At 37.3% G+C, this 12,005-nt stretch overlaps 1 protein-coding gene across 2 annotated transcripts in view; it reads right to left on the minus strand.

The window, feature by feature from the left end:
* epsti1 (epithelial stromal interaction 1) overlaps positions 1–12,005 on the minus strand; it is a 14,283-nt gene continuing 2,278 nt past the window's right edge. The window contains exons 2-12 of one of the 2 annotated variants that reach the window (XR_013787160.1): positions 11,414–11,472; positions 10,642–10,725; positions 10,467–10,540; positions 10,286–10,369; positions 9,613–9,686; positions 8,928–9,015; positions 6,916–6,999; positions 6,421–6,494; positions 4,981–5,150; positions 1,275–1,841; positions 1–1,100 (exon numbers count right to left, since the gene is read on the minus strand). Coding sequence is in view for 1 of the 2 variants with exons in the window: in XM_079464935.1 (XP_079321061.1) it covers positions 1,711–1,841; positions 4,981–5,150; positions 6,421–6,494; positions 6,916–6,999; positions 8,928–9,015; positions 9,613–9,686; positions 10,286–10,369; positions 10,467–10,540; positions 10,642–10,725; positions 11,414–11,472 (922 nt within the window). In the remaining variant the exon portion in view is untranslated. Of the gene's footprint in view, positions 1,842–4,980; positions 5,151–6,420; positions 6,495–6,915; positions 7,000–8,927; positions 9,016–9,612; positions 9,687–10,285; positions 10,370–10,466; positions 10,541–10,641; positions 10,726–11,413; positions 11,473–12,005 lie in introns of both variants that reach the window. The other variant, XM_079464935.1, reaches the window with a different exon arrangement.

Consider the following 12,005-nt stretch of genomic DNA (forward strand, 5'->3'; position numbering starts at 1 on the left):
ATCTGTCAGAGGAAACAACAATGTTTATTGAAGTGAACACATTTACATAAGAATCTTTTCCTGTGGAGGAGCACAAGTGATCAGGGTTCAACAATAATACAAGGTGGCTACGTTTTTACAAATCTCACGGAGAAAATCTCTCACACTGTATTATTTTGATCACTGAGCAAGGTAAAGAACCGGGGACAGCAGATGGAAAATAGCTTTTGCTAACTCTGGTACAAAACATATTTTCGTAAGATTAATGTATTTTGTACGGTGTCCCTGACAAATACACTAATTAAATAAATAAATTAAATTGAAGATCGAGAAAACTCCTGTGCTACAGATCTTGAGCTAAGTTTGTTCGCACCAAAACTCTTGGACAGAAACCAGCTCCGTTTCGATTACTTTATTACATTTCACACAAATAAAAGCAGTCGTAAGCATGAACCTATACAGTTTAGAAGCAAATGATCTGTATGGTGGTTTGGTTTTTCAGTATCCCTCCCTATGTTGGATGCACACAGAACTTTGCCAGTCATTTACCTCATTATAAATTAGCCTTTGAATTTTTTGAATGCACATCATTTACCCTGCAAACTGTACACATGGGAGCCATAAACTTTCCCACAGCAGACTCAAATCTTGATTTATTGTTTTGATTTCTTTCTCTGTGGCTGAGTGTCAATCCATTTTGTGTCAGAATAAAAATAACTGAATAATCTAAATAAAATAAACAGTGTTTATGTCAGTTCAAAGGACACTACAATATGTAAGCCCACTGCCTTAACTATTGTTGTATGTAAGGGTTTGTTCAACCCAAAATGAAACTCCTGTCAACAATTACTCACATGACATTGATTTACTTTTTTCTTTGGAGGAAAATACGTTTTTGAAGCATATCCTGGCTGCCATTTTCCGCTTTGTTAAAGTGAATGGTACTGTAATGCTACACTATTAGAAAAACATTCTAAGGGAGTTTTCACATATGGCATGCATTGGTCCGATTAAAATGAACTTTTGTGCGATTGCATTGTTAGTGCGGCTTAAATGTGAACGCTGCCATCCAAGCACTGGTTTCGCAAAACAAGCAGACCCAGACCACTGAAAAGATGGGTCTCGGTCCACTTCAAACAGTGCTCGAATTGAATCGTATCATTTGGGGGAATTGAATCCACCATTTTGAAATGCAGTCATTCACAAATGCGCCTTAAAAGGGTGGGGACCCCCATTTGTTAGATTCAATTCGAGCACTGTTTGAGTTGTACCGAGACCCATCTTTTCGTTTGGGCCCGCTTGTTTGGCGGCATGACAAGTTGCCAAAAAATAGACGTAATAGACTTCATTATTGCAAATAAGTCATTCACAATATTTACAGTATCTTGTCTGCACAAAATATAGATTTGTCATTATTATTGTTTTAAAGAATATCTGAAAGACCCCTTAGATTCTGAATCTTTTAGGGTTCGCTGTTAAAATGCCAGCATGAACGCTAAGCAAACCAGGATTAAATTATTTTTTTCCTTTTTTGGTCTGGACCACAGTAAATAACCAAGAGAACCAAACTACAAATAAAAAATATCACATTGTTTGTAGACCAGAGTCATAAGAGTCTAGTAGAACTAAATGTAGGGAGTAAATGACAACAGATTTTTCATTTTTGGAGGAACTTTTCCTTTTAAAGCTCAAACACAAAACTTCAGAATAACACAATGACAATGTGTGTGTTTACACATTAAGCAGCTCATAAGCTTGCTGGTAATCGCCATCACACTGTCTGAGGAAGTCTTCCAGCATATCTCGCTCATAGTAGGGAAAATGATGCTGAAGTTTCGTTAGGGCCCACATCTGTTCACAACCTACAAAACAAAACAAAAAAAAGAATTAAATAATGCTATAGGCGAATAATGCTAATTTACAGTTTTTCTGTAAAATGATTAACAAGTGGGAGTCTGTCAAAATAATTATGAGCAACGTGGTAATTTGTTCCTAGAGAGAGGTATGTGGTAATTTCTTCCTAGAGGCTTCATATCCTCTTCGGTTCTCAGTGAAAGACACACATACAGTACACATACACATGGGTTACGCAGGGCTGCAACTAAGCGATGACCTGTCTATTGGTTCATCTGGTTCATGGAGAAGGACATAGAAGGGTGGGAAACTCATCTCGACCGCAGTGCTGCTGCCAGCCTGTTCCGCAAACAGCACCATCTCAATCCCACTCTAAACCACATACTAATGGTCAAAACTAGTGCTATGGCAGACAGATGTCCCATACACACAGATCCCAGGAATGCCGGACAGATGGGAAGGCCGTTCTTGGAAACAAAAGCTCCAAAGAGTGAAGCAAGTAAATTAAATTAGGGAAAGCCTAGCTGAATTTCCGTCATGAAAGACAATGGCTGAATGCGAAATGGTATACTCAATGAGTAGGTACTCAATTTCAGTAAGTACTTACTTAACAAGGGCTACATGGGTACGTACTGTTTAGCCTGAATGGGTGTAGTATGAATGCACTCCAGCCGTCGCACGGCATATTTCTTTTCAATGGCGGGTGGCAACTTACGTTTGAGGTGCATATCCGTCACCTACTGTACTGGACTGTGGGCCAGAGATTAGCCATGTGATGTAATGACAAGAACAACAACTTAAGTTATGAGAGACAGGTTGCATTAACACTGGAACATGGGTTTTGTTCAAATTAACAACACATGAAACAAAGCATTCAATTGTCTTAAAGTTCAGCACATTCAGAGCTTTTTTTCATGTATTTAAATTTTTACCTTGTAGGGCTATATGCTTTTGATAAAAGTAAACAATGAAAAGGAATACAGCAGCTTTGTAATTTTTCGATGCTTTTTCTCCGTTTAATTTCGGCAGTAACAGGCCCATCCACATTTCCCATTGTGAAGAATGATTATGCCAATGGAATGTTATTTTTGTAACAGAAAAAATATTGACTGTTAACTGGTGCTAAATATTATTTTGTCTCTATTCTACCTTTTGGGTAATATCTCTCACATAGATACGTTGCATTCTATTGTAGTATTAAAAACAACCTGAGAAAATCTCATCTGTGGTGTTTCTTATGCGCTTAGTTTTTTATAAAGTGGACGTTATCCAAATGTTATCTGACCACGCTCTGGTTTTACTTTCAATTTCTCTACAAAAAACTACACCATTTTTACACGTCTCTTAATTTTTCGTTTGGATCAATTAGTATTTTCTCGCCTACCCTTTTATGAATACTGACGATTTGGTCATACTACTCTGTTCAAGTACTAAATAGTAAGTAGGCGTATTCATACGCAACATTAGTATATGCAGGTCCAAATCTTTTGCCTACAATATAGTAAGGAAGTATGCCATTTCTGATTCAGCCAATGTGTTATTCAATGGATTTATGCATTTTCTTTCAGGTAAATTGTATTATTAAAGTGTAAAGTTTTTTATGTTAAAATACTTAAAAGCAAGTAAGCAGTTTTAAGTACTTTCTCCCCAAAAGCGTAAAGATTGGGGACCGATTCACTAAGCAGCCACTCAAAATCCTGCATATTTTTAACCAAGCACATGCAAATCTATAGTTTAAAAACAATCCTTGCTTTGCATTTTCATTTAGTGATGCTTTGAGTAATCCAATCCACAGTCAGGCAAAGGACATTCTGAGACTCTTCTTGGATGTTAAACAAATATGTCTAGTGTTTCTATTGAGCTTTGTGCTTGACAATCTGAGGACCCGGCTGACCTTATACTTCAGCTAAGGGTACAAACTTCTGCCCTTAGTGATTCAGATGTGAGTGAAGCTAAAGACAAATGTAACGTGCCATTAGTCATCAGAGAAGATATGCAGACAGTTTAGATGTGAATGGCACATTAGTCCCACACCATCACACAGCAGTCCACATGTTCAACGTACAGATGGAAAAGCTGGCCCTTACAGCCACATCTCTTGCCCAAAAGGTACAGCAAAGAACTACGTTCTGTGTATAGAGCTAAAACTGAGATGAATCTAATCATAGGTCATTTCTAAACCCCATTAAAAAGGAAAAACAACATGTTTGTCAGAACAGAATAAAGCACAGTTCTTGAGATGCTGCTTTTTTAAATGAAATACAAACCTATAGCTTACTGCTCCCTGTGTAGTAAAGACCACTTTTTATATACTACCCAAACGTTTCAACAAAATGCAACAGAATGTTTAAATTGAAACATGAAAATGAAACTGGAAGTGCCTCTGAACCAGTGTTTACATCTTGCAAAGTGGTCTATATGCTCTACACTTCCTACTTTTATATAGTAAATATAAAAAAATGCTTACTGTTCACATAAAGTACTGCATTCTGTAGAATATAGTAGAAATATAATACACATTCTAGATATAGACACTGTGTAATATGTTCTTCATTTATTTCGCTTGTTGAGTAATAATATTTTTAAATGTTTTAGTCTAGTAATGTGTATACAGGACACATAAGAGCAGTGTACTGCGTGTCTAAAGACGGTGTTGTATTTATCCAAGTAATGACAATGAAGTCAGAATGGATCTCAGAGAGCTAACTGATGTTTATGCAGCGCTGGCTCTAAAAACATTCAGACAAAAGATTAACGATTCAGTTGACAACAGTGGCATGCTAATAATTAAACTTCAGGGCCATATGAGTTTACATTGCAGCAGGCCCTTTGGACCTCAAATCCAGAGTGAAAAACATGTCAAGCTTGTTGCTCGCTGGTAGTGAATCTGTCTGTTATTGGCACATAACTGACATTAACCACCATGTGCCAAGAGCATGCAGGAGGTTTTATTCACACTGTGTTCTACACTGTTCAATGGTGAAAAGAAACACTGGATGAGACATCTGTGCAATATCACGCATACACAAAGCCTTGGTGACTCAACAAGTCAATGCAGTGAAGACATTACCAGAAGTGTTGTGAAATGAAACAGACCTAAACACACAGTGTCTGGGATGATGCATATAAATCTTGGTTAAGACTTACCTTCCTCCTCTGTATAGCCCTGTAATGGATTGGGTACAGGTGATGAGGCTGGATCCTCTAGTTCATCATCGTCTTCACAGATATTTCTGATTACAGGGTTTTTTGCCATGGGTTCAGACACCCTTCTTGAAGTACTTGCCTCCAATTGATTTAGGAAGGCCAAGTTCACCCTAAAGAGAGCAATAAATCATCACAACATTGGAAATATAAAATAATAAGTATACTATCAAAATAAAGTGTTACCATACTCAATCTTCCACATAATGTGGAGTTTAAAAGTCTGAGACCAATCTGGGATTCAAAATAGAATTAAAACATGGAAATAAACACGATGTTTCAGGATGTAATACATTTTAAAAACTAACAAATATTATGATGGAAAACAAAAAATACCAAAGCATTTATTTGTCACACTAATCTAATATAAGCTAATATTTTGACCATTTTCTTTAAAAAACACAGACTTCCAGAAAACCAATGAATTACTCAAGATGTTTTTCATAACATCCCCAAATTATGTTGGGATCAATTTAAGTTTTGTTCAAACATGCATAGCCAATGCTAGTTCAAATGCATGATGTCATTAAACAGTGGAGCATATAAAAACGAATTATTTCATGTAACCTTTAGTGACATAAACGCTGTGTCCGAAATTGCCTACTTCCATACTATATAGTATGCGAAAATGAGTATGAGTCATGAATAGTCTGTCCAAAACCGCAGTATGCAAAAAACAGTGGGTCGAGAAATACCCCGATGGTCTACTACTTCTGCTGAGATTCATAAGTGTGGATCGCGTGGACACTTCTCTATCCCATGATGCCACAGGAGCTGAGTAACGGTCAAATTTCAAAATTAAATCAAATAAATATATGGTTTAAGGCCGACGTCTGTTTTTAAATGAATTTCCCTTGACTAAATTATGTTTTTATCAACGCTCACTTAAAGATTGTTGTTAATACGTCATAGGTCAAAAGCATATGGTCACATGACCATAAATCCAGTGTGTCCGAAATGTATTCATATTACTCTCACTCATACTATATAGAATGGCCGATAGGTAGATACATATTCAGTACGTACTGTCACAATATGCAGTTTCTGACGCAGCGACAGTGAATTCACAAGGAGTAGATCATCCCAAAATTAAAATTTAATCACCCACATTACCTTTCTTACACAACCTAAGACTTTTGTCTTTGCCCTCATAAAAAAGACATGAGTATTTTCATTTTTGTGGGAACTATTCCCTTTCCACAAAAACATTAAGTTATTCTAAAATAAAATTAGTTTACAGTTCCAATTTCCGGTCAAATTGTTATGCTCACAATATAATTGTTAATTTGAATGACAATGTGTATGTAAAAGTGATCTTAGACTATCGGACCAGGCTGTATTCCTCTGGCCAGCTGATTATGACTGTTATGCAAGTGTCCATACCGTTGATGGTCAGTCTCAATCTGCCTCTTCCTGTCCTCCTCTTCTTGCTTTAACTTTTCCTCCAAACTTTCTGCCTGCAAATAATACATTATTGAATTTTCATCGTGAGCAGAAATGTCTCCTCTGCTTGTTGCTATAATAATTCAATTGTACATTTACATATATAAACAATGATGAAAATCAACAAATGATGATAGATGACATTAACCTCTCTGTTCTTGATATTTATCAGTGAGTTAAGTTCATTTTTGACCAACAGAAAAGCATTCAAAGCCACAAAAATACCTCTATACGGCCAGCTGGAAAACACCTACACTATTCCATCCATGACTACCTCCTATAAACTAGAACATGGTAATTAAGAGCATATGCTAGGCTGTGTTAGTTCTTTGTCTTGGCAAAGCTTCAATGTTTAGCTCTGGTGTTGCTATGAACCAAAAGTGGAGGTGATGGTCGTAAGTTCAGGCCACCTGCTTCACTTCCTTTGTTGTGTACCTTTCTCCTTTGCTCCTTTTTATTCTCAAGCAGAGCTGCATTCTCTTCCTGTCTTCTCGATTGTCTGTACTCGTGACTTTTAGCCTGTGCAGAAACAAAACTGTATTGGAAACCAGCCATTGTCCTTAAAGTACAGAGAGTGAGTGCAATGTAAAAAGCCCTGAAAAAGTATACTTCCAAGGAACAAAGTTGCACAGGTTTGGAATGAAGGAGATGAATAAATTATGACAGATTTTTTCGGATGAACGAGCACTGATTCAAAATGCTTCTCGTCTTTATGCACAAACTGCAAGGCAACCTGCTTTATATACTCGAATTCCATTTTAACAGTTCTCGGATACAGCACTTTACACTTTACACCCCTGAAGCCTGCTACATTACGCTAAAATGGGCGTTAGCTGTACTTTAGTGATGTTACTCTGAGATTGTCATTGTACTCTACAGAGAGACACCATTACAGGGGTGGGCACAGATCTTTTCAGGCTCAAGAGATCTTTTGTGTGTTTGGTCAGATGGCCCGGGGACAACAGGCAGGGGCCGCACTGTTTGGAGTGGCTGGAGAGTAAGGGGAATAGGTGGGACGACCTGGGCCTGGCATCCTGGGAAGCCAATACAAAGGATCCTTTGCACAAACAGAGGATATGGAGGAGATTAATCTGTCCTGTGAAAGCACCACTGAAAGCATAACAATTCTCGGTGGCCACAAAACCACATCAAGAACCCGTCTTTCCACAAACACTTTGATCGGCGAGCCTATGACATTTAGGTTGGAGCGTTTCATTACTTGGCCTGGAGGCCGTCCAGCTACTTAAGTCAATACACTGAGAGAAAGCACTATCCAATGTCTGAGGCCTCCTCCTCTCCCAGCTGACAGAACCAAAGATACAGACTCTAGAACGCTGTTGCTGTTTTCCTCGGCCTGCAGTCTGAATGAATAAAACGTCTATCAGAGGGTTTTCCCCATTAGTCATACAGACGGAAGTCCTTAAATTGTGCATGTTAGAAAAAGCTCAAATCTGGGTATAGCATTTACATAATTATCATGTGATAATAAATCATTATATTTATTTACTTTCATTTGTATATACAGTATGCAGTATATGTAATATAATATAACATAATATATAACATAATGTAATACTATTATAATAATTTAACACTAGATGTAAACTAAGACTGACTCGACAAGACATATTGATAAAAACTTTACACAAGGCTAAAAAATGACCCAACGTCACAAGCGTTACAATACAAAACGAACCGGCACAAGACAGCAAACACAAGGAGAGTAAATAGGGGACAAAATCAGGCGGGGAACAGGTGTAGGGCATAAAACCATTAGATGATGACTAACGAGGAAACGAGAGGGTGGCGACAAAGACGAGACCGGAGAGAGCAAAACAAGGGATGCACATGCGCTTCCAACCAAAAAACATGGGACTGTCACGATCGTGACAGTCAGATTTATAAGTTCGTAGATTCAGACCATGGCTTGTTTCCAGGTACTTTCACTCAGGTTATTCCAAACCAGTCTCACAGAACCCTCTCCACTCCGGCGAGGCATACTTGCTGTGAACACTGGGAAGTCCCCTGAACTCTGCTTGCCCCACCATTCAGAAGCGACTTGCATCTTCGCACTAGCTGACAGTGAATGTCTGCGTGTTTACAATGATGATGGACTCGGATAACCCTCTCTGGTGTTAGGTTAATGAAGAGATAATACGGGAGGAGTGTCCCCTGCAGTTGGCCACCCCTTAACTGCATTAGAATGTGCCATGTTGATAAAACTCCAGAGGGTGGCGTGTTTACTTTGAAAACATTTATCAAAGACTGATCAATTGGTGTGAATTTCTCCAGTGCAATTGACTCTAACTTCAGCACCACAGCAATGCAGAAAAGGTTTGAACTCCGTTTCATTTTTATTTTTCAATTTAAACATTCTGTTGGTTGTATTTTGTTCAAGCGTTTGTGTAGTGTAAAAAAACTTAAACCATTTTTGGCACTTTACTTACCCAGGATGATACTGGGATGGAATTGCTTTCTGCAATAGGACCAGTTCTGCTAGACGTCTCCACTTTTTGAAGAAACTCCCCGTTTTTTCTGCAGGACAAAGAGACATGATTATGATGGAAGGTTTTAAGTTTTCCTAACAATATACTATAGCTTGGTTTTGTGGAAAAAACTGTAATACAGATGGTTGACTGATATTTTTCTCTGTTATCACATATTATCAATACATTTTATTCACATCTGTAAATATTTATATACATGTATGATGCAGATGCATAGAGACGTGAACGCCAGGGTTTTCATCAAAGATGGCAATTACAGTTCTTTGGATTGAGAACCATTTGTGAAAGCTAGATATATTCTTTGGTACATTTGGTCACAATAATCATGTAGTCAATATTATTAGCAGGATGAACTATTTTTTTTAAGTGAAAGTATCAAACCACCAATTGTGTTTACCCAAAGGCACCAACAGGATATCACCTTTCTGTTTGACTAACGTTGAGAACTCCTTAAATGTTTTTTAATCATCTCTAGACAAAAGCTCTGGACTGTGACCAACATTTCTATGAAAGGAATTTCAAGGATAAACATGTGTATTCATGTGTATTATTTTTGGAAAAAGGCCAATAGAGCAGCTTGACAACCAACTTCTTCTTTGAACACAGCACATGTAGACATACATACATTTGCTGATCATGTTGGTACAGATCCTGTCTATGTTGATCTTCTTGTTTTCTCTTCTTCTCCAGTTCATTGGCCTGCAATGTGATTAATTAAGTTCATGTTTTTTTTTCAATTCTGATGACCTTCTCAAAGATTTATATTGCGTTGAAATCTGAACCATCTCTTTATTTACTAATAACCATATACACCATTTGCACTTAACTGGCCAATATAAAATTTTAATTTTGTACACATTTACAATTGAAATATGCAAATCCAAAGCACCTTAGATTTCAGTTATGTATATTGTTTTTCTAGCACTAAGTAAGTTATTTTTACTAACTACTGGACCTTTTTATGTTTTTGTTCCAAGCTCATTTACAATCCCGAGGTACCTACTGTAAAACATTATTACACTAAAAGAGCATCCAAGCAATGACCAGAGCATGTTTTACCAAATTAACTATGTTGTTTGTGGCTTCCGGAAAAATTGGACTCATGCATTCTTGCAAAACCTCAGTGCATCAGAGTCAAAGCTTCAAGTCTAATATCTCAGTTAATTGCATAACAGTTGATGGTTTGTATGTGCCTGTTGCCTGCAGTGACATCTGGAGTTATAAAGTTTGAATTACAAAAGCTTCATAAAACAGCACATGGTCAAAACACAACACAGATGACCTGCATTTTGCAGTACCTTTTCTCGCTGTTTGGCCTTCATCTGCTTGTTCTCCTCTTCCTTTGCCTGCCTATTTTTTCTATCCATCTCCTCTGTTTGAAGCTGAAGAGTTATTTAAATGCAAGATAACACAAGAAGTAAACAGGTATTCTTATTACTCTTAGTATACAGTAAATACCCGTTTTGAGAAAAGAAATACCCTTTTTCTTAGTTTGGCATGGCTTGCCTCCTGTTGCTGTTTCTGTCTGACTTCTTCTAGTGAAACTGCACCACCTGTGAGAGTAAAGCCATTATTTTTGGTTTATTTATGGTTTTGTGTAGGTTTTTGAGATCAGAATGTCCATGTATTCTAATACTGTGCACTTTTACAATACCGAGCCTCATTGGTGCCAGGTCAATGGGGCCGGGACGGTTCTCCTCCTTCCATTTCCTCAGAGCTTCTTCCTCTTTCTGTATAGCTATAAATAATATTAGATAAACATAAATGCGTTTCAGTGTTTCAATGGCTGAATTAGAATGCTATCACTTGTGGGCTTCAGTATCACCTATTGTCCTAGGAACAAAATACATAAAGATGCAGTAGGTAATTTGGTTTTTGAACAACTTGAAAAGAGTCCAACACCACTACACCACACCATTAGTCAAGTGCTTGAATGTCTTTGTATTAAAGAGATACTTAACTCAAAAATCATTTACTCAACCTCATTTCATTCCAAACCTGTACGAACCTGTACTGTTTCTCAGAACACAAAAGAAGATATTTTGAAAAATGTAAATAACCATTGATTTCAATATAAGGACACAAAAACCTTTCTCTTGTGTCCCACAGAAGAAAGAGTCATATACAGGGTTTGAATGAAATGAGGGTGAATAAATGATGACAGAATTTTTTTAAACTATCCCTTAAGCCTACGCTATAAATAGGAAACAAAGGTATTTACAAATCAAACATACACACATACACATATACACACAACACACACACACCAATATAATATTGTATTAGTTACTATATTAACAAAACAACAAGTCTGTCTTCTATGCAGCAAAAATTCTGAAACTACATCTGATGGGACAAATTATAGAACAGAAACATCTGGATCACATGGAGATGAAAAACACAACAAGAGTTATGTCTTGACTTACTCCTCTGCAGTTCGCTGTGCCTTGAAGAATTTGGTGGTATCCGTGTGTATCCATCAGCACTGTGTAGGCAATAGAGTGCATTAGGGACCACTGTTCTCAAACAAAGTCTCTGTCCATGTTGTGAACTTACAATATTTTTTCAACATGCCAACAATGTCTGAAAACCAAGGTGGGGCACAAGTCATCTTTTCTTGTGTTAGGCCAAAACAGATTTTCACAAAGGACCCTTGGAAACTCCACCTGTTTATCGTGCCTAGTTGTTGCTGACACAATCGGCCTACCCCAATAATACAGCTTTCAAAAGTAATTTTGAATGCACACTCCTACAAACATAGCTGTATCACAGCTGATTTCATGACATCACACATTACAAAAAACACTGCTGCCTGACAACAAATGAAACTATGAATCATGTTGTACAAATATAAAACATTAGGGAGCTATTTAGAAGACAAATTGTAGAAGAATGAGTCACTGTCTGTTTTCATTTTAAAGCAAAACTTTGCAGTTTTTCTAACTTAAAATAATGTAAAGTAAGGTAGGCTATTACTCTTATTTTTTCTGCAATTTAATTACAGTTACTTCTGAAGTA

This window comes from Barbatula barbatula (genome assembly GCF_947034865.1).
Source record: "Barbatula barbatula genome assembly, chromosome: 9".
Classification (NCBI taxonomy): domain Eukaryota; kingdom Metazoa; phylum Chordata; class Actinopteri; order Cypriniformes; family Nemacheilidae; genus Barbatula; species Barbatula barbatula.